This window comes from Vitis riparia, chromosome 17, assembly GCF_004353265.1.
Source record: "Vitis riparia cultivar Riparia Gloire de Montpellier isolate 1030 chromosome 17, EGFV_Vit.rip_1.0, whole genome shotgun sequence".
Lineage (NCBI taxonomy): Eukaryota > Viridiplantae > Streptophyta > Magnoliopsida > Vitales > Vitaceae > Vitis > Vitis riparia.
The window spans coordinates 3291828-3311690 of record NC_048447.1 but is presented as its reverse complement, the minus strand read 5'-3'; the positions used below and the strand labels follow the sequence as shown (position 1 = coordinate 3311690).

Below are 19863 nucleotides of genomic sequence, written 5' to 3'. Positions count from 1 at the left end.
GTGATATAAAAATACCACTCCTTGAGTGAGCCACTTATATATATGCAAGAAATGCTTCAGTTTTCCAAGATCTTTTATTTCAACTTTGCAGCTAGAATTTTTTTAAGCCATTCTATTTCCTCTAAATCATTTCTAGTAACAATTATGTCATTTACATAGACAATTGGAGCAGTAACCATTCCTAAAGTTGAGTGCTTAAGAAAGAAAGTATGATCTCCTTGACTTTTTTGATACTTCACCCCCACTATAGCATTAGTGAATCTACCAAAACCATACTCTAGGAGATTGCTTGAGTGCATATGGAGCCTTTTTTTAGCCTGCACACATGGTTGTTATTGAAATTCTTATTAAATCTTGTTGGAGCTTCCATATAGACTCTCTTTCAAGTTACTATGTAAAAATGCATTTTTGACAACAAATTCCTACTAGGACTAACCAAGATTGGTAGTCAAATACAACTAGATACACATAATATTCATCTTTGCCCTTGGGGCAAACGTCTCTTGATAATCAACTCCATAGGTCTTAGCTACTAATATAGCTTTGTGTCACTCTAGAGTCCCATGTGCATTGTATTTCATGCCAAATACCCATTTACACCCATTTGGCATATGTCCCTTTAAGAAGTTATACATTTTCCCATGTTTGACCCTTCTTAAGTGCTCTTACAATCTTATTTCCTTACTTATGGCTTTTCTCTAATTCTCATTCCTAAATGCTTTGCAGAAAAATGTAATTTGTATGTAGGTTGGCAAATTGGCTAAATTAGGGAAGTTATAACTATATACTTCTGTAATTAAGGAGAGAATTAGGACAATCTCGTAATCAAGGGGATCTAATATAATTAGGTTAGGAAGGTTCCTATTTTTGGTGCTAGGAATAATTGTATAATATGTGAGTCTGTGTAGATTGAAATTAAGGAAAAATTTATTCTCTTTCTTCCTTCCAATTCCTTAGATTCTTCATGGTATCAAAGCTTTAGGCTCATAAATCTGGGAATCAAGCAGAGAAGTGTTTTTGGCCTTCATTATAAAGTTCGAAGATCATTGTCAACCTTCATTATTGACCTTTAAGGGTTTCCTACTCATCTGAATTGCGCCATTGCTGCAAACACGGTTTGTATAGTCACTCTTGTCTTAGCCTCACACTAAGCTGCAAACACAGATTGTGAACTCATCACCAAAGCAACAGGAGACCAACAACCACCTTTGTCCTTGCGCCATTGGTACAATAGGAGATTGAGAGCTTAATAGGAGATTGAGAGCTTAGGACCTCTGATGCAATTACCTTGATTGTCATTATCCTAGATTGCCACTAGCTAGGGCTTTAACACAATTCTGGGCTCTACGTGTTGTCTTCAACATGTTCTTTAACTTTCTAAAACCTTTGGAGTTTTTATATTTGAACCACAAAAAAAAAAAAAAAAAAATGTTAATGAGGTATTAGAAACTCCCACTATAACCACTCAGTCTGAGGAAGTTATAACCAGTCACACCATGGGAGAATTATAGAATATTCAAGCACCTACAAATTTAATGGGAACAATTATTTAAAATGGTCACGACTTGTTTGTGCCTTTCTGAACGAAAAAAGGAAATTAAGTCATTTCTTAGGAATTGGACCAAAGAGAGGAGATCCTCAGTTTGATACCTGGGACAAACACGACTCAATGATTATTTATTTATCTTATTTTGTGTATTGTTTGATACCGAGCCAAGACACCAAGACCGATATGCCTCGGGGCCCTCTAAGTCGATGATCGCTATCGCGATCGCGACTTTGAACCATGGTATAATTTTGTAATTAAGGAGAGAATTAGGACAATCCCATAATCAAGGGTATCTGATGTGATTAGGTTAGGAAGGTTCCTATTTTTGGTGCTAAGAATGTGGGTTTGTGCAAATTGAAATTAAGGAAAAATTTATTCTCTTTATTCCTTCCAATTATTTAGATTCTTCATGTTTCTTGGATTGTTTACGAAATTTCGATGAGATTTAGGTGACAAAAGAATGCTTTGTGTGAAGATATCAATTTGTCGGTTGAGACAATGGAAATTGGTTGTTGAGTGTGCTTTTGTGTTCCTTTTTTAGTAGCAATAGCCCTTAGGTATCCTCAAAATCAGGTTCATCATGAGAATCATCAACATTTTCCAACCTATTTTTATTTTGTTCTGGTCATGGTTGTTTCCTTCTTTGATAGACCTGCAATGTGGCGACACTAGGGCCTCCACAAGCCTGTTTAAGATTTGTGTTTAAAAACAGTTTTCTATTATGAAAGTGGGAAAGCTGTTTTCCAGACTTGAAAAAATGTTTGGTAATTTTTTGATAGAAAACAATGTTTTGAAAACTTGTTCTGAAAATAGTGATTTTAATATTTTTTTTTTCAGTTGTTTTCATTTATTTTCTAGGGGTTGTTTCAAAAAATAATTCTAGGAATATGGGAAATGATTGAAAATAAATCATTGTAGATTTTTATTATTTTTAAGTAATATTTGAAAACATAGAAAACAGGTTGAGAACATTCCAAGTTCTTAAACAACCTTTTGATTTAGGAAACATCAAAGAACTACTTTTGAAAACTATCATCCAAAATTATTTTTTGGTAAATGTTTTTGAAAATGTTCCCAAACAGGCCCATGTCTCTCACCTTTCATCTGTAATTTCAGAGATGCAGTAGGTGGGATCAAGGGAGACATAGATTGTTCAAGTTAAGAAAAAAGATGGCTTATTTTCCACTAAAGGCTCCCCTCTGAAGGTAAGTCTTGGGATAGAATGATTGGTTTTCCACAAAAATGACATCCATGGTTGTGAAGAACTTTTTGGAAGATGGGTGTTGCGTTTGTAACCCTTTTTTTGTTTCAGAATATCCTATAATTTGTTCTTCTTTTAAGAATGGATATGAACATAGGGGACACAACCAAACACTTTAGAAGGGAGTTAGCAAAAACCATTAACATCAAGGAAAAACTTTGAGAAATCAATCTTTGGAGATTGATGATTTGAGACTCTAAAAGCATTTTGGTTAGGTGCTCAACCTTTAAAACTACTTCCCCCCAATAAAACTCAAGCACATTTTTGAAATATTAGGGTTGTTATAACTTCTGAAGATGCCTATTTTTTCTCTTTGCAAACCCTTTTTTTATTATTTTATTTTTATTTTTATTTTTTGTTTTTGTGAAGAATCATTACAAGAACATTGATGAAATGATGCATGTTTCTTGGAAAAATGGTGCTAAAATTGGATTCAAGTATCCCCTCTCATTATTGTTTTTTGATAGGTAAATTTTTTTGTCATCATGGGGCTTGAACTTGGAACCTTCCACAAACCCTTCCCAACCCTTTTATCACATGAGCCAAGCCTCAAAGTATTCCCTCTTATTATTAGAATGAGAAAGGAAAAATGTTACCTTGCAATTTAAATCTTTGTTCATTTGATAGATTAATAAAAGATTAACAAATAGTTTTGGCACATGAATATTGACTTCAAGGATAAAGATGGTGACCAATTACTATTGCTAAAGTACCATAAACTATGTAAATATTTTTATTTCCAGGACATGAACTGTATGTAGAGAAAAAATGTGCATAATTTGTCATATGTGTGGAAGACTTAAATTAGGAAAGTCGTGATTTTGTGGAGAGAATTAGGTAATCTTGTGATCAAAGGGATTTTTTGTAATTAAGTTAGGAAAGTTTTCTATTTAGGTGCTAGGATTTTTTGTATTTATATGAGTCTTTGTACAGGCAAAAGATTAAGGAAAAGAATTTTTAGCTTGCATTCTTTCCAGCTCTCTTCTACAATATGTTCAGTAATGCCTGACTCATTGATCTTGGAGTTTGAGAAACAGTCTTTTGTGATGGTAAGAGCATGAGAATGAAAATAATTACTTGAGTGTAAAGAGCACAAACCATTTGGGTTTTCTAGTGATTAGAGGAGATTTCTAAGTTACTCAATTTTCTTTTTATTGAACTCTCCAATTTCAGTATTGTTTGTTGCATTCTCTTGGAAAACTTCTTCAGAATGATCAACATATGCTTGTCTTCCTCGCTTTCCAGTTTGTGCTCCTCGATTGTCATTGTTTTCGCTTACTGACTGAAGTTTGCCATGAAGCTTCCAATGGTTCTCCTTGGTCTGCCTTGGCTTTTTATTGTAGTTCTACCCCAAACCATCTTTATTAATAGTTGATTTGCTAGCTTCTATTTTCATGGATTGTAGAAAGTTTGCTGTTGTTATTCTGCAACCCTTAATTCATAACTAGCACTCTATTGTTCGGTTTGGCTGTAACAAGTGTTGAGCCTTTGATGGATTGATTATCAAGCATTATTGTCTGATGTCCTTCTTTAGTCTTTGTTATTGAGACTAGCCAGGAACTCAAAGATTCTCTCTCTCTTTTTTTTTTTTGCATAATTCTGTAACATAGTAGCATCTTCACTATACTTCATTTTAAATTTTTAGTAATGGTCCAACTCATAGCGCCTTCATTGTATTATAATACTCTGACAAACATGATTCCTTGTTTGGTGGTTGTGATTTTTGTCTTGATTTCATTGAATTAGGCAACATCTTTGACCTTGGAGTATGTTTGTCGCATTGCTTCCTAGATCTCCTTTGCTGTGGTTATGAGTTTACAAGTGCCACTGATCTCAGGTTGCATAGAACTTTAGAGCTAGGATAATCATCAAATTTTGTTCATCCCAAACATCAAATTTGGAATCATCACAAATAGGCTTTGGTCCAATTAGATGATTTAGCTTTCCTTTACCTTTCAAGAAAGTTAAAACAAGTTCTAACCAAAGGAGATAATTCTTTCTATTCAATCGATAAGATGCTTGAAGATTCTAATACTCGACTGTAACCTGTTGAGAAGCAACAACTTGGTTGTTTACCTCAGATATTTGAAACATGGTCTGTTGAGTAAAGGCTAAATTTGTAACTGCATAGAATGGTATGAAAAAAGAGATGAAAATGGTTCTTTGTTGCCAATAGCTGAAACTGTGAAATAACTAAAGAATGAAAGACAAAAGCTTTGATACCATGAAGTTGAATGTATGATTGATTATATTTCGAATAATGAATCTGTATAGTCTTATAGGTGTCTATATATAACTATTAAAAGAAAAAACCAACTTTCCTAAAATATCTGTCCTAAAATCAAGGAACCAAAAAGCCTGTGGCTTCCATATCCTATAAGGATTCTTAACTGATTCATCAACGTTTTTTATATTATTTCATTTGACACCTTAATTCGATGTTCCTTGTTTTTCTTATTCTTTAATCTGTTTTGCTTTAAATAATATAAAAGAAGTTTCTTATGGAGATGACTAAAAATTGCATTTATGCTTTAAATTATTCACTGGAATGACAGCTCATTGACATGAAACTTTCTCTTTGGACATCCAACTTGGTATTATTAGATGAATCAAGTATCACCTAGATAGCCTCAGGATTAATACCTTTTTATTTTATTTTATAATTTTTTTAATTTTATGAAATTTTAAAATGATGAAAAACTAAGAAATATTTATTAATGAACTTTTACTATTAGAAACTGAGAAATATTATTAATGAAACAAAAATAAGGGTGCTAGCAAGGATGAGAATCCTTCACAAGGAAAAAGACCTAGCTAAATAAGACCCCCTCAATGTAGTCTCAATAAGACCAAGCACATGTAACTAGACTTTTCTGGGAATGAATGACAATGGTCATGCTCCATTTTTGCTTTCGTAGTACCTTGTAGGTAATCTGATCTTGATTAACTCTTACAAAGTCATGGCAATATCATGAGTCTCACATATTATGAAACTATTATTCTCTTCCTTGCAAGCTCCATGTGTCATCTCTTCTTGAATATGAAGTTACTAGGCAGCTAATTTTGTGGGTTAAAGTATTGCAATTTAACAAGAAAATAATTCCATTCTATGAGTAGTTTGCTTTGCTTTGCTTTTTGCTGCTCTTACATGAATGCTTTTTAGCTAGTCTATTTCTTTATCCCTTTAATAGGATTAAACTTAATTTCTTTTATGTTATATCTCTTGTATTGTTACAAAAAACATATAATATCTTTTATATTTAACTTTACACCTGATTTGATATTCTATTGTTTTTCTCATTTCTTTTTATATTTGTAGGAAACTAACTATGTTCCGATCACTCGAGGAAACAGAGTGGTGCTCCTCATCAATGGGTATATTCATGGATTTTCTTTTATGCTTTCTAATCAAGTTAGGATTACTCCAACAATATAAAGGAAAATAAGCGCACCCTAATGTGAATGACTTGAATACTAGAAGTATATGCTTACCAATTGAGTAGAATAAATTTCTTGCTGTTTCCCTTGACTAGAAGAAAATGGTGGATGAGCAATGAGACTCAAAAGGGAATTAAAAATCAACATATGGTTTATTGACTCTTTTATTCTACCCTAAAAAAACATCTTGTCATCGGTACAATGAGAATTGATTTCAACTTGAAGCTTCATGTCAACAGTTATAGGTTGTCTTCATGAATCTTATTTTAGCATTCTTTCCATCTAGGTAAGAAAAATATGGAACGTTTTCTTTTCTTTTCTTTTTTTTTTTCTTTTTTTTTGTCTCCCATTTATAGGGGAATAGCTCATGTCTTAGTGATTTTTCATGGCAATCATACTATGGCTTTAAGAAGTAAATACCAATGACATACTACAGTTGAGAAGGCCATTCAAAGCCCTTAGCCCTGATTGGTGCACCCTTTGTAGGAGGAGTGGAGAGACAGTTGATCATCTTTTCCTACATTGTCCGATTACTTTAGGGTTATGACACAAGATATTCCCACAAGCTGGGATGGTGTGGGTTCAGCCATACAGTATTTGTGATATGATGGAGTTGAAGAATAGGGTTTCACGGGAATAATATTCTTTCATTGAGATTATTCTTTTATAGAGTTTATAACATATACAAATCCTTCAAATTACGAAACTAAATCACTGATTAAAAGGAAAGAATAACTCCTAACAATTACTTTCCTAAAAATACAAAGATTGACAACTAATAAATAACTCCTAATAATTACTTTCCTAAAAATACAAAGATTGACAACTAATAAATAATTTATAGCTTTACAAAGTTATTTCTTTCCATATCAGTTTCGGTTTTCCAACACTTTCCCTCAAGCTGGCTTAAAGATATCTTCCATAGCCAGATTGCCAACTAGAAAATCGAATTGCCTGTTGTGTAGTCCTTTGGTGAAGACATCAACCACTTGTTCCTCAGTAGGGATATAGGTTATACAGACCAATCCGTTGTCTATCTTCTCTTTAATGAAATGCTTGTCCACTTCCACATGTTTGGTGCGGTCATGGAGAACCGGATTGTGAGCTACTGAAATTGCTGCCTTGTTGTTACAATACAACTTCATAGGAGATGAACCCGTCATCTTTAACTATTCTAGTAATCTTCTTATCCACATAATCTCACAAATACCATGAGCTGCAGCTCTAAACTCAGCCTCGGCACTACTTTTAGCAACCACGTGCTGTTTTTTACTTCGCCACATAACCAAGTTGCCACCTACAAATGAACAGTACCCAGAGGTGGACCTTCGATCCACTATGCTTCCAACCTAGTCTGCATCGGTGTAGGTTTCAATTTGTAGGTGTCCTCGTGACTTGAACAGAAGACCTCTACCTGGTGTCCCCTTTAGATACCTTAGAATCCTGTAAACAACTTCAAAATGCTCTGGTCTAGGCGCATGCATAAACTGACTAACCATACTCACTGAGAATGCTATGTCAGGGCGTGTATGGGATAAGTAAATCAATCTCCCAACAAGTCTCTGATAACGATCCCGGTCCTTCACATTCTTGGCTTTTGTAGGTTGCAGTTTTACATTCAGCTCTATAGGTGTTTCATCAAGCTTACATCCTAACATACTTGTCTCATCAAGAAGATCAAGAACATACTTCCGTTGATTTACAAAGATACCTTCTTTGGACCTAGCAAACTCCATCCCAAGAAAGTATTTTAATGCCCCCAGGTCCTTAATCTCAAAGTCCTCAGCAAGTTTCCTTTTCAGCTTCTCTAGTTCATTGCAATCATCCCCAGTTAACACAATATCGTTAACATACACAATTAAAATGACTATTTTACCTTCATTTGAATGTTTGTAGAACATCGTGTGCTCAACTTGACTTTGAGTATATCCATAATGCTTTATTACTTTGCCAAAGCGCTCAAACCAAGCTCTAGGCGATTGCTTAAGTCCGTATAAGGACTTCTTCAATTTGCACACTTCCCAACTCCAAAACTTTCTTCAAAACCTGGTGGAGGACTCATGAACACTTCCTCCTCTAGGTCTCCATTAAGAAAGACATTTTTAACATCCAATTGGTGTAAGGGCCAATTGGAATTTACTGCAAGGGATAACAAAACTCTAATCGAGTTTATTTTAGCTACGGGGGCGAAAGTCTCTTGGTAGTCTATCCCATAGGTTTGAGTAAAACCCTTTGCCACAAGTCTGGCTTTGTATCTCTCAACACTTCCATCTGCTTTACTCTTTATTGTAAACACCCATTTGCACCCTACAACTTTTTTTTCCCTTGGTAAATCTACAACCTCCCAAGTGCCATTCTTTTTTAAGGCATTCATTTCTTCGAACACTGCCAATTTCCAACTCGGTTCATCTAGTGCTTCTTGAATATTTCTAGGTACCACAAGTTTTGAAATATTTGTAGTGAATGCTCTATAGTTGTCAGAAAGGTTACTATAGGAGATATATTTGGCAATGGGATGTTTAGTGCAGGCTTAGGTTCCCTTTCTAAGAGCAATAGGGAGATCAAGGTCAAGGTCCTGTGCAGGAACAATTGGGGCTAATCCTAAACCGGGTTCGAGTGCAGACATTTCTGGACTTGGACCAAAGTGTGATGGTAAACTTAGATCAGTAACAAAAGAAGAAGAAGCATGTATATGAGTAGGAATAGAAGGAGGGTTACCTGAGACATTTAGAGAGCCATCGCCCAGGGCTTTCGGTTGACCATGTGCTGGGATGATCGGCTGGTCTTTACTTCTTCCAGGGACTTTTTTCCTTGAATAAACCATAGGCTCAAGATTGTTTCTATTTTTTTTCATTCGTAGTATTTCTTCTTCTGACAGACCAATTTCAGATTCAGATTCAGTAGGCTTAGTTTTCTTATTTTCTTTTTCAAGAGAGATATCAAGAATTACACTAGGGAAAGGTTCAACAATTTCCCAAAAATTTGGTTCCACTAATTTCTCCCCCTGAAGTAAATTTTTGGTAAAATATGAGACATTTTCCATAAAGGAAACATCCATAGTTGTGTAAAAACATTTTGTAAGGGGATTAAAACATTTGTAACCCTTTTTATTAGGAGTATATCCTACAAAAACACATTTTTCTGCTCTTGGGTCTAACTTAGATCTTGACCTTTTTGGAATGTGTACATATGCAGTGCAACCAAATATTTTCAAGGATAATTCAGAATTAATTCGAGATTCTGGAAATACCTTTTTCAAGCACTCCAAAGGAGTGGTATACTGCAAAATTTTTGTAGGCATCCTGTTGATTAGATATGAAGCAGTTAGTATGGCATCCCCCCATAAGTATTTTGGAATATTCATGTAAAACATCATAGCCCATGCTACTTCTAACAAGTGTTTATTTTTATGTTAAGCTATTCCATTCTGTTCAGGGGTATCAGAACATGAGGATTGATGTAAAATTCCTTTCTCGTTTGAAAAGGTTTCCAAAACTTTATTAAAGTACTCAGTCCCTTTATCGGATCTCAAAATACTGATTTTTGTTTGAAATTGGTTTTCAATCATTCTGTAAAATTCTTTAAAAATCCTTTCGACTTAAGATTTTTCCCTCATTAAATATACCTAACAAAGACGTGTATGGTCGTTTATAAAGGTCACAAACCATTTTTTTCCTGAAATTGTGGTTACTTTTGAAGGTCCCCAAACATCACTGTGAAAAAGATAAAATGGTTTTGATGCATAGTAGGGTTTTGGAATGTAAGTTTTTCGTTGGCTCTTTGCCAATAAACAACTTTCACATTGAAATGATAAAGGATCAACCTTTTGAAATAACACTGGAAATAAATGTTTTAAATAAGAGAAACTAGGATTGCCTAATCTGCAATACCAAACCATTATTTGATCACGAACAAAAAGAGAACTAATACTACTTAGTTCTTGAGCAATTTAATTACTAGGTAAATTATCCTCGAAATAATAGAGACCATTGATCATCATAGCACTGCCAATCATCTTCCCCGAGCTCTGGTCCTGAAAAATACAATGGGATTCATAGAAGATAACACAACAATTAGAATCCCTAGATAATTTGCTAACAGACAAGAGATTACAAGTAAGTTTAGGAACATGGAGAACAGATTTAAGATCTATTTCCTCAGAGATTTTTATGAGACCTTTTCTTACAATAGGTGAGAAATTACCATCAGCTATCCGAACCTTTTTATTTCCAGGACACGGTGAATAGGATTCAAATATGTTTGAGGAATTGGTCATGTGGTCGGATGCTCCAAAATCGATTATCCATGGAGTAGATTTAAAACGACAAGATAGAGCATATAATTCATTACCTGTGTGTGCCAAAGAAACATTAGAAGTATCGGATGTCAAGTTAGATTTCAACAGTGCAAGAAGATGCTCCATTTGCTCAGTGGTGAAGGGGCTGGTCTCAGCCTCCTTAGCAGTAAGAATAATGGCTCGGCCTGGTTTGTTACCTGTTTTTCCTTTCCAATTTGTAGGTTTCCCATGGATTTTCCAACAGTTCTCACGAGTATGGCGAGGTTTGTTGCAAAAATCTCACCAAACCCGTGGTCTTTCATCTGATTTGCGCTGAAACGCAGCAACTTTATTATAGCCTCCACCTGTGGTAACCAAGGCTGAACCTTCAATAGCAACTCCAGGTACCTTCTTGCCCAGCATCACATTCCTCCGACTCTCTTATCTTTTAACTTCTGAAAAAACTTCACCAATTGAAGGCAGAGGTTGTTTTCCAATGATTCTCCCCCTTACCTCATCAAACTCGACATTAAGGCCAACCAAGAACTTGAAGATCCAATTGTCTTCCATGGTCTTCTTATGATGAAGTCCATCCTCGGCAGATTTCCACTCATAGGTGTTGAAGAGGTCAAGGTCTTGCCAGATCCGCTTCAAGGAGTTGAAGTACTTTGTGACGTTGTCCTCCCCTTGTCGTATCTCACCAAGTTTGAGGGTTAATTCAAAGATCTGTGATTGATTCCCTAAATCAGAATACATATGATTTACATTCTCCCAAAGCTCTTGTGCTGTTGGATAGCACATGTAATTAGAGCTAATGTCTTCTTCTATAGAATTCACACGCCATGTCATCACCATGGAATTCTCAGCATCCCATATAGCATAGTTCGGATCCTCCACTGCAGGAGCCTTCTTTTCACCCGTCAGGTCTTTCCACGTCCTCTAATGTACATCCGAACTGATTGAGACCATCTCAGAAAGTTGTCACCATTCAAGCAAATAGTGGTGATTTGGACAAAGTGAGATTCCGAGGTGGTAGGACTAATTTTTGAAGAATCAGTGATGATGGGATTGTTTAGAGAAGGTTGAGGAACAGTAGTGGACTCGTTTGAAATATCCGACATGGTTTCAGAGAACAGGGATTGAAAGAGAGGAAGAAGGAGGATTTCGGCAAATAAATTGCTAGCTCTGATACCAAATTGAAGAATAGGGTTTCACGGGAATAATATTCTTTCATTGAGATTATCCTTTTATAGAGTTTACAACGTATACAAATTCTTCAAATTAGGAAACTAAATCACTGATTAAAAGGAAAGAATAACTCCTTACAATTACTTTCCTAAAAATACAAAGATTGACAACTAATAAATAATTTATAGCTTTACAAAGTTATTTATTTTCATATCAGTTTCGGTTTTCCAACAGATGGTTATCTCCTTTAAGTGTTTTGGGAACTCTGTTAGAGGCAAAACTTGTTGGAAGATTGCTTGTCTCACTTTGTTGTGGGTTTTGTGGAGAGGGAGGAATGCTAAGATTTTTGGGGATACTTGGAAGACGCTTGAGATGATGTGGGACTTACTTCATTTCCATGTTTCTTTTTGGGCCCACTATATTGGCATTTTTAAACCATTTCCATTGAGTGTAATTTAGTTTAATTGGCTTTCGGTATGTACACCTCAGGGTTAGGCCTACTTGGTGAGGTCCCTAGATGAGCGTAAGGAGATGTTATACTTGTATAGGGCTTTTTTTTTTGTTTCTTTTGTATAGTCCTCCTTGTAAAGCGGAGGTTTCTTTGGGTCTTTTGATCAGGTTTGTATTTTATGGGAAAAATTTCTCATCCTTCTCATGTTTTTATTCATTTTAATTAATACATCTTTTGTTTCTGATAAAAAAAAATAAAAAATACTATAGCTTTATTTCTATCACAAAGAAAATATACATTAGATTTGTTGAAGGATTACAGGAATGTTGGGATGCAAACCGATTGACACTCCAATCGATGCAAATCATAAATTGGGAATGAATATTGAGAACAAGGCTGTAAATAAGGAGAACTATCAAAAACTGGTTGACAAATTAATCTATTTGTCTCAAACAAGGCCCAATATAGCCTTTGTAGTAGGAGTTGTCGGTCAATTCATGCATAACCCTAATGAAGATCATATGAATGCAATATTTATAATTTTGAAGTATCTGAAAGGGACTCTATGAAGGGGACTTCTATTCTCAAAAAATGACATGCTAGAAATTGAGGCCTACACTGATGCAGATTGGGTAGGTTCAATTAGGGACCATAGGTCTACATCTGACTACTGTACATTCCTTGGAGGCAACTTGGTAACATGGAGAAGTAAGAAACAATCGATTGTGGTAAGGTCAAGTACTGAAACAGAATTTTGGTCTCTAGCTTTGGGAAAATGTGAACTAATCTGGCTCAAATCCTTAATGCAAGAGTTGAAGCTAGTTAACAACCATCCTATGATACTTATTGTGATAATAAAGCAACTTTTGACAGCTCACAATCCAATTCAATATGACAGAACCAAGCATGTGGAGGTAGATAGACATTTCATCAAAGAGAAACTTGAGAATGGCCTCGTTTGCATGGCCTATATTTCCTTTGATAAGCAACTAGCTAATCTTCTTACGAAAGGACTATTGAAAAAAAAATTCCAGGAAAAATTGGGTTTGAATCATATTTCTGAAAATTTTGAACACTTGGCATGTCTTTGATTTTTCTCAGAGAAGATAAACCCATGTAATTCGTGTATGATCATTGGTGAATGTAATGAACCATTTTTTACCATTTGAGGTTGTGACTTTGGATGGTCCCCAGATGTCATTGTGTATCAATGAGAATGGTGTAGATGGTGTATATGGTCTTGGATGAAATGACACTTGGATATGTTTAGCAAGCTGACATATCTCACATTGAAAAGAAATCGAAGCTTTATTATCAAATAATGAAGGTAACAAACGTTTCAAAGATGAAAAATTAGGGTGGCCTAGTCTATGGTGCCACAATATTATTTCCTTAGTACTAGAAATTGAAACATATGATTGGAAGTGCTTGAATCAATGATCCAAGGTTCCTCAGAATAAATTGAAGATTTCAAGGCTGAGTGATGGTTATCGGATTGAGCGACTGAGCATGACCCTAGATTTGAACCTGCTTGAGAATAGAGATGAGGTGGATGAGGGTTGATTGAGAAGGCGATATAGATGTTCCACTTGTTCTTTACTAAATTGGATTGAAGTCCCAATTATTTTATTTTTTATTTATTTATTTTTTTTGCATTTCCATCCTTGTCACTGCTTGATTTAGTTTGATTGGCTCTTCCTTCTACTTGTCTTCGAGGTGCTCGATTGGATGGTTTATTATGAATTTTCTAGCATATTTCTCTAGTATGGCCGTGGCGATTATAGTGATCGTACCACATTCTTTCTCCTTTGCATGGAGTCTTTGGTTTGTTTTTGGCTTGCCCAGTTGGTGGAATATTTTTTTTTTTTTTTGATAGGAAACCACACAAGAATATATTAATAAAAAAAGAAGTACACAAGGAGGATGAGGAATCCTCCCTCAAAAAAACTAAACAACATGAAAAAATAACAATACACTAGGCCGTCCCATTGGAACTATTGGAACTACACACTGATAGCCAATCAAGTAGTAATACGTTAAGGGGGTGCCCTTAAAACCCGCTGAACAAAAAGCCCAAAAGGACGCAAGGAAATGAATGGAATCCCAAAGATTCCCTGAATTCCTAGCCTTGTCCTCAAATATCCTAGCATTTCTTTCCCGCCACACAACCCAGATTAACGCTATACTCGCGTTTTGCCATAGCATTACCCCTCTCTTGGACTTGCCGAATCCTTTGTAATTGATGAACATCATGTCTGAAATGCTTTTCGGAGGAACCCAATCCATCTTGGCTAGCTGAAAAAGTCTGTGCCACAACCCCAACGTCACTGAACAATGGAGAAAGAGATGATCTGCTGATTCTCCTTGTTCCATACACAACTTACATATGTCAGGGCTAATAGCTTTGTGGGGTCTCCTCAATTGTAGCAAGTCATTGGTATTCACCTTCTTATGTGCCACAAGCCAGACAAAGGCCTTAACTTTGAAAGGGACTTGAGATTTCCAAACAAACTTAGTGGGGAACAATGGAGATGAATCCGGCATTTGGGACATGGCTGTAAAGAAAGATTTGACTGTGAACAAACCTGAAGAACATAAGGACCATGATCTCGCGTCTGAAACGGAAGTGGATAAGTTCATACAATCTAGGGATTGCATGAGGCGTTCTAGATCTTCTATCTCAAAATCGGTTAGATTACGACGGAAATTAAAGTTCCATGAGAGAGGGCGAGACGATCCAAAGATTGAAGATATTGGAATATTTTTATCCATTACTACTCGATATAGTCTTGGATATTGGTCTTTTAAAGTTTGGTTCCCCCGCCACAAATCTTCCCAAAAGCGAATTCTTTCCCCATCTCCTACGATAAACCGAGTATACTTGGAAAAATCCTGAAAGCCTTGTGCTATGGCCTTCCAAGGACAACGGTGTGACCATCTAACTATAGTATTGGCATCCCAACCATTTGAGTGTGTCCCGTATATGCTAAGAATGACCTGATGCCAAAGAGATGTACTCTCCCTAGGGAACCTCCACAACCATTTCCCTAGAAGAGCTCGATTCCTTAAAGGAATCTTCCCAATCCCCAAACCCCCTATAACCCTCGGCTTGCACACTGCTTCCCACCTAACAAGATGATCTCTTTTACCTTCCCCAACCCCTGACCATAGAAAGTCCCTTTGCATCCTCTCTATTTTTGCAGCCACTGAAGCTGGAATCTTAAACAAAGAAAGGAAGTAGCTAGGGATATGGGAAAGGCAAGAGTGTAGGAGAGTTATCCTACCACCAAATGATAAGTAAGCCTTTTGCCATCCGTCTAATCTCCTAGAGATTCTCTCAATCACTGGATCCCAGAATCCACAAGCAGTTGGGTTCCCTCCCAAAGGAAGACCCAGATAAAGAATGGGCCACTCTGAAGCCTTGCAGTCAAGCAACACCGCTAACCTAGAGAGATGATTCTGATCAAGGTTGATGCCAAAAAGATTGCTTTTGTCAAGATTGACCTTAAGCCCAGAGATTTGACCAAACACTAACAATAAACTCTTAAGAGTTTGCAATTCTTCCTCTCTAGGGTTAGCAAATAGGATGGTATCATCTGCGAATTGCAGATGGGTCACCCTACATCTATTTCTGCCAACCCTGAAGCCCTCCAGCAAATTTCTTTCCTCAGCTTTCAACAACATTCTACTCAGCACATCTGCAACAATAGTGAATAGAAAAGGGGATAAAGGGTCACCTTGTCTTAGACCTCTAGCTGCCTTGACCCATCCTTTAGCATTACCGTTCACTAGAATAGCATAAGAGACCGACGACAGACACCCTCTCATCCAACTCCTCCATTTAGAGCTAAAACCCTTCTTCTCCAACACGTGATCTAAGAAGTCCCATTTCACATGGTCATAAGCCTTTTCAAAGTCTATCTTGAACACAACTCCCTCCTCCCCTGATCGCTTTTTCTCGTCCACAATCTCATTGGCTATAAGAACTGCATCCAGAATTTGTCTCCCTTGAACAAAAGCACCTTGAGTGGAGTGGATGGTCTCTTGTAGAACTCCTCTTAGACGCCCTGACAATACTTTTGCTATTATCTTATATAGACAAGTGATCAGACTAATAGGTCTATAATCCGAAATCTTCTTTGACTGACTCTTTTTAGGCAAGAGGACTATGAAGGAAGCATTAGTGTTTTGATTAATAATCCCACTATTGTGAAACTCTGCAAACACCCTCACTAAGTCTTCCTTGATCACATCCCAACAGTCCTGAAATACTGCTATGGTGAAACCATCAGGCCCCGGTGCCTTATCCCTATCTAACTGAAAGATGGCATTAAAGATCTCTGTTTCGGCGAAAGGGGAATCCAACCTAGAAGCACTCTCTTCTGAAATAGGGGACCAATCTATACCTTCTACTCTCCATGACTCGCCAGGAGGACTCGAGTAGAGCTTTTTGAAATATAGTAATATCTCCTCTGTGATTCTCTCGGAACTGTCCAGCACCAAACCACTTTCATTCTCCAAGAATTTGATGAAGTTCTTGTTACGTCTCCCATTAGCCACTTTATGGAACAACTTTGAGTTACAATCCCCCTCCTTAACCCATTTTATCTTAGCTTTTTGTTTCCAATGAATTTCTTCCCTTAAAATTAGCTCCTCTAACTCCCCTTTTCTTATAACTCTTTGAGCTACAAGATCAGAAGAGAGAGCCCCTTCTTGTTCAATGGCATCAATGTTAGCTATTTCATCCAATATGGTTTTTTTCCTTTCCTTAAGCATTCCAAAAGTATTCTTATTCCAGTCTTTCAATTTTGCCTTAACGAATTGTAACTTCCTCATGAACTTGTGACCTTCCCAACCATTTCCTTCAAATTCTCTCCACCAACTGCTAAAGCTCTCTTTGAAATTGTGATGTTGCAACCACATATTCTCAAACCTAAAAGGTGTTGGTCCCCACTTGAACGGGTTAGTATCCAAGACAATCGGCCAGTGATCTGATGTCCATCTAGGAAGTACTTCTTGAAGGCTTTGGAGTTGGTGGAATATTTTTGGAATGAAGTGTTGATCCATTTGGAGTTGTTTGACTTGGTGGTCTGTCATTTGGCAACATTACTCTCTGCTGACATTCTTCTTGTCAAACCTCAATGAAGGCTTTTTCAGTGTTTGGGAATGGGATTCTGCTCGACACCTGATCCCTGATTTCGTCGAGGTTTCTATTAAGTTTGACAAGGAAATCGTAAACACACTCCTTTTCGAGATTCCGTTGCTGTTTTACGTTGCACTCGACACATGTAGAATCGTCTTTGAGAAATAAATTGAGCTCCTACCACAGGTCTTGCAAATTAGAGAAATACTGGGTGACAGATTGAAATTCTTGTTTCATCTCTTTCAATTTCAATTGAAGTTCAAAGACTTGTGAAGTGTTCCCGAGATCGGAGTACATTCTTCGAGCCGTGTCCTTGACTTCCTTTTCTGTTTTAAGGAACAAATATTTTTTTTTTTGATAAATCATTTTAAAGAACAAATATTGACGGCTATTTTTTGGCTCCATCGAGTTAATGAGCCAAGCGAGTATGATGGAGTTCTTAGCCAACCATGTTTTGTACATTGGGCTGGTTGGTGCGGGAGCTTTAATTTCTTCGGTGTTGTATCCTAGCTTTCCTTTGCCACAAATGAAAAACTTGACAGATTGGGCCCATTGCAAGTAATTCTTGTCGTTAAATTTATGAGTTGTAATTTGGAGTGAACCTGTCTATCCTTCGTGAAACGTCGCTACGAAATGATCGATTCAGGTCTGGCGGCTGGAATTTGCAAACTTGACGATTTCTCCTTTTGAAGATCCTGTCATGGCAGTTTTAGCCATGTCGATGTAGCCCTTAGGTTCTGATACCATGAATACAGTTTGAATACTAATGTTGCGTTATTTTATTCAATTGAAGGTAATACATTTAAATAGACCATGGACGATCAAGGACTAACAACAAATCCCTAAACACACTCTTGGGATCACTGGAAATTGATATAGACCACAATATGACTTTATTTGAAATTAAAAGCAATTTAAAACCAAATCCTAACAACCGGAAATAACAACCAAATCTAAAATAAATAACATTGACTAATTCAAACCTCCTAATCAAATCAGATCTGATTTGATTTGATCTGCCAACAGGAATGCTAGAATTTTTTAGGACAAAATAAATCTATGGACAACCAATTAGAGGGTTTTTTTTTTTTGTTTTGGATGCTTGCCACCAAGGAGTTTTGTCTTGTGATCTTGCTCGACTGTAGATCAATTTGTTTCCCCAGAGAGGCAGTCAGACAGTCACCTGGAAGGAAGCTTTCACACATGTTCCGTAGGTGATCAAAGTTGAATGGGTATTGTTGGGCCATTTAGACATAGAGGGGTGATTATCAGGTATTTCTCAAATCAAGAAGGTTGTTTCTTGGGTGACTTGGGATAGAAAGGGACCTTGGAGATATGACCATCGGTTGTGGAGGATGGCACGCATTCCAACATGGTGGGATGATCACCAGAGGAGCTAGTCCCATTCTGCTTCCTTTGGGACTATCTACTCTCTTGAGAGTTTCAGGATATGTTTTGGTCAGGGGCTTTGTATAGGATGCTCTTAATTTTATCTTCCGTCTTCTCCTGTGTTTTCTTTTCTCTTTCTCTTTGTATCACATGTTTTTTTGGAGGATATCTCATCCTCATAAATTCTTCACTCTATGTAGAAACTGTTCTTGTTTCTTAGCACGAAAATATTTATACATATTGTTGACTGTCTTCTCCATCTTTCATATGCATCATCCAGCTTTTTACCTGCTTTTTACCTGTTTTTCCAAAGTCATCATCAGTCTAAAAGTATTGTTGTTTCTGAGGAAAGACTTGGCCACTTATTTTTGGTTCTTTTAATTGCAGCTTAGGTGCCACCCCTGCAATGGAACTGATGATTGCAGCAGGAAAAGCAGTCCCTAGATTGCAGCTGGAACATGGACTAGCTGTTGATAGAGTGTATACAGGATCATTTATGACTTCTCTTGATATGGCAGGTTTGTTATTGTTGGAAAGAGCTTTCTTTTTTGTCAGATAAATAGATGTTCTCAGTTCTGTGTTTTTGGCAGGATTTTCAATTTCTGTAATGAAGGCAGATCAAGCAATTTTGCAACGTTTGGATGCTGCGACTAAGGCTCCACATTGGCCTGTTGGTGTTGATGGTCAGTGATTGTGTTGGAACATGTGGTTTTCTCTCTAGTATCACTTTGTTTCAGTAAAGCTTCTCAGTAGAATCATGCAGTGATGGTCTATAGTATTCTTGTATCAAAATAGTTATCAACTTTTTCGAGTAATGACCGGCCATCTTTACATCTTAATACAGTGATAGAAATGAAGTTTGTAAATAGAGGCTAGAAAATAAATGAAATAGCTCCTTTAATTTATTTGAATGAACAACCAATACATTTATATAGGAAAATCTAACAACTAGATAGGAACTGAAAAAGCTTCCTAATCACCTACAACAACTATATTTAAATTTTAGAAAAAGAATATTAATAAAACTAATATAACAAACTTGATCCTAATCAATATTCTCTCCACTCCTCAAGTTGGGAAAAAATGTCTAGTATTCCCAACTTGTATGTTAGATCCTCAAAGTTTTGTCTTGGGAAGCCTTCTGTCAACATGTCTGCAGTCTGTTGCT

General features: G+C 36.5%; 1 protein-coding gene across 2 annotated transcripts in view; it reads left to right on the top strand.

The window, feature by feature from the left end:
- LOC117905096 (putative 3,4-dihydroxy-2-butanone kinase) overlaps positions 1–19863 on the top strand; it is a 100808-nt gene that overhangs the window by 36761 nt on the left and 44184 nt on the right. For both annotated transcript variants that reach the window (XM_034817998.1, XM_034817999.1), the window contains exons 10-12: positions 6130–6185; positions 19083–19213; positions 19286–19378. In XM_034817998.1, coding sequence (XP_034673889.1) covers positions 6130–6185; positions 19083–19213; positions 19286–19378 — 280 coding nt within the window. The remainder of the gene's footprint in view (positions 1–6129; positions 6186–19082; positions 19214–19285; positions 19379–19863) is intronic.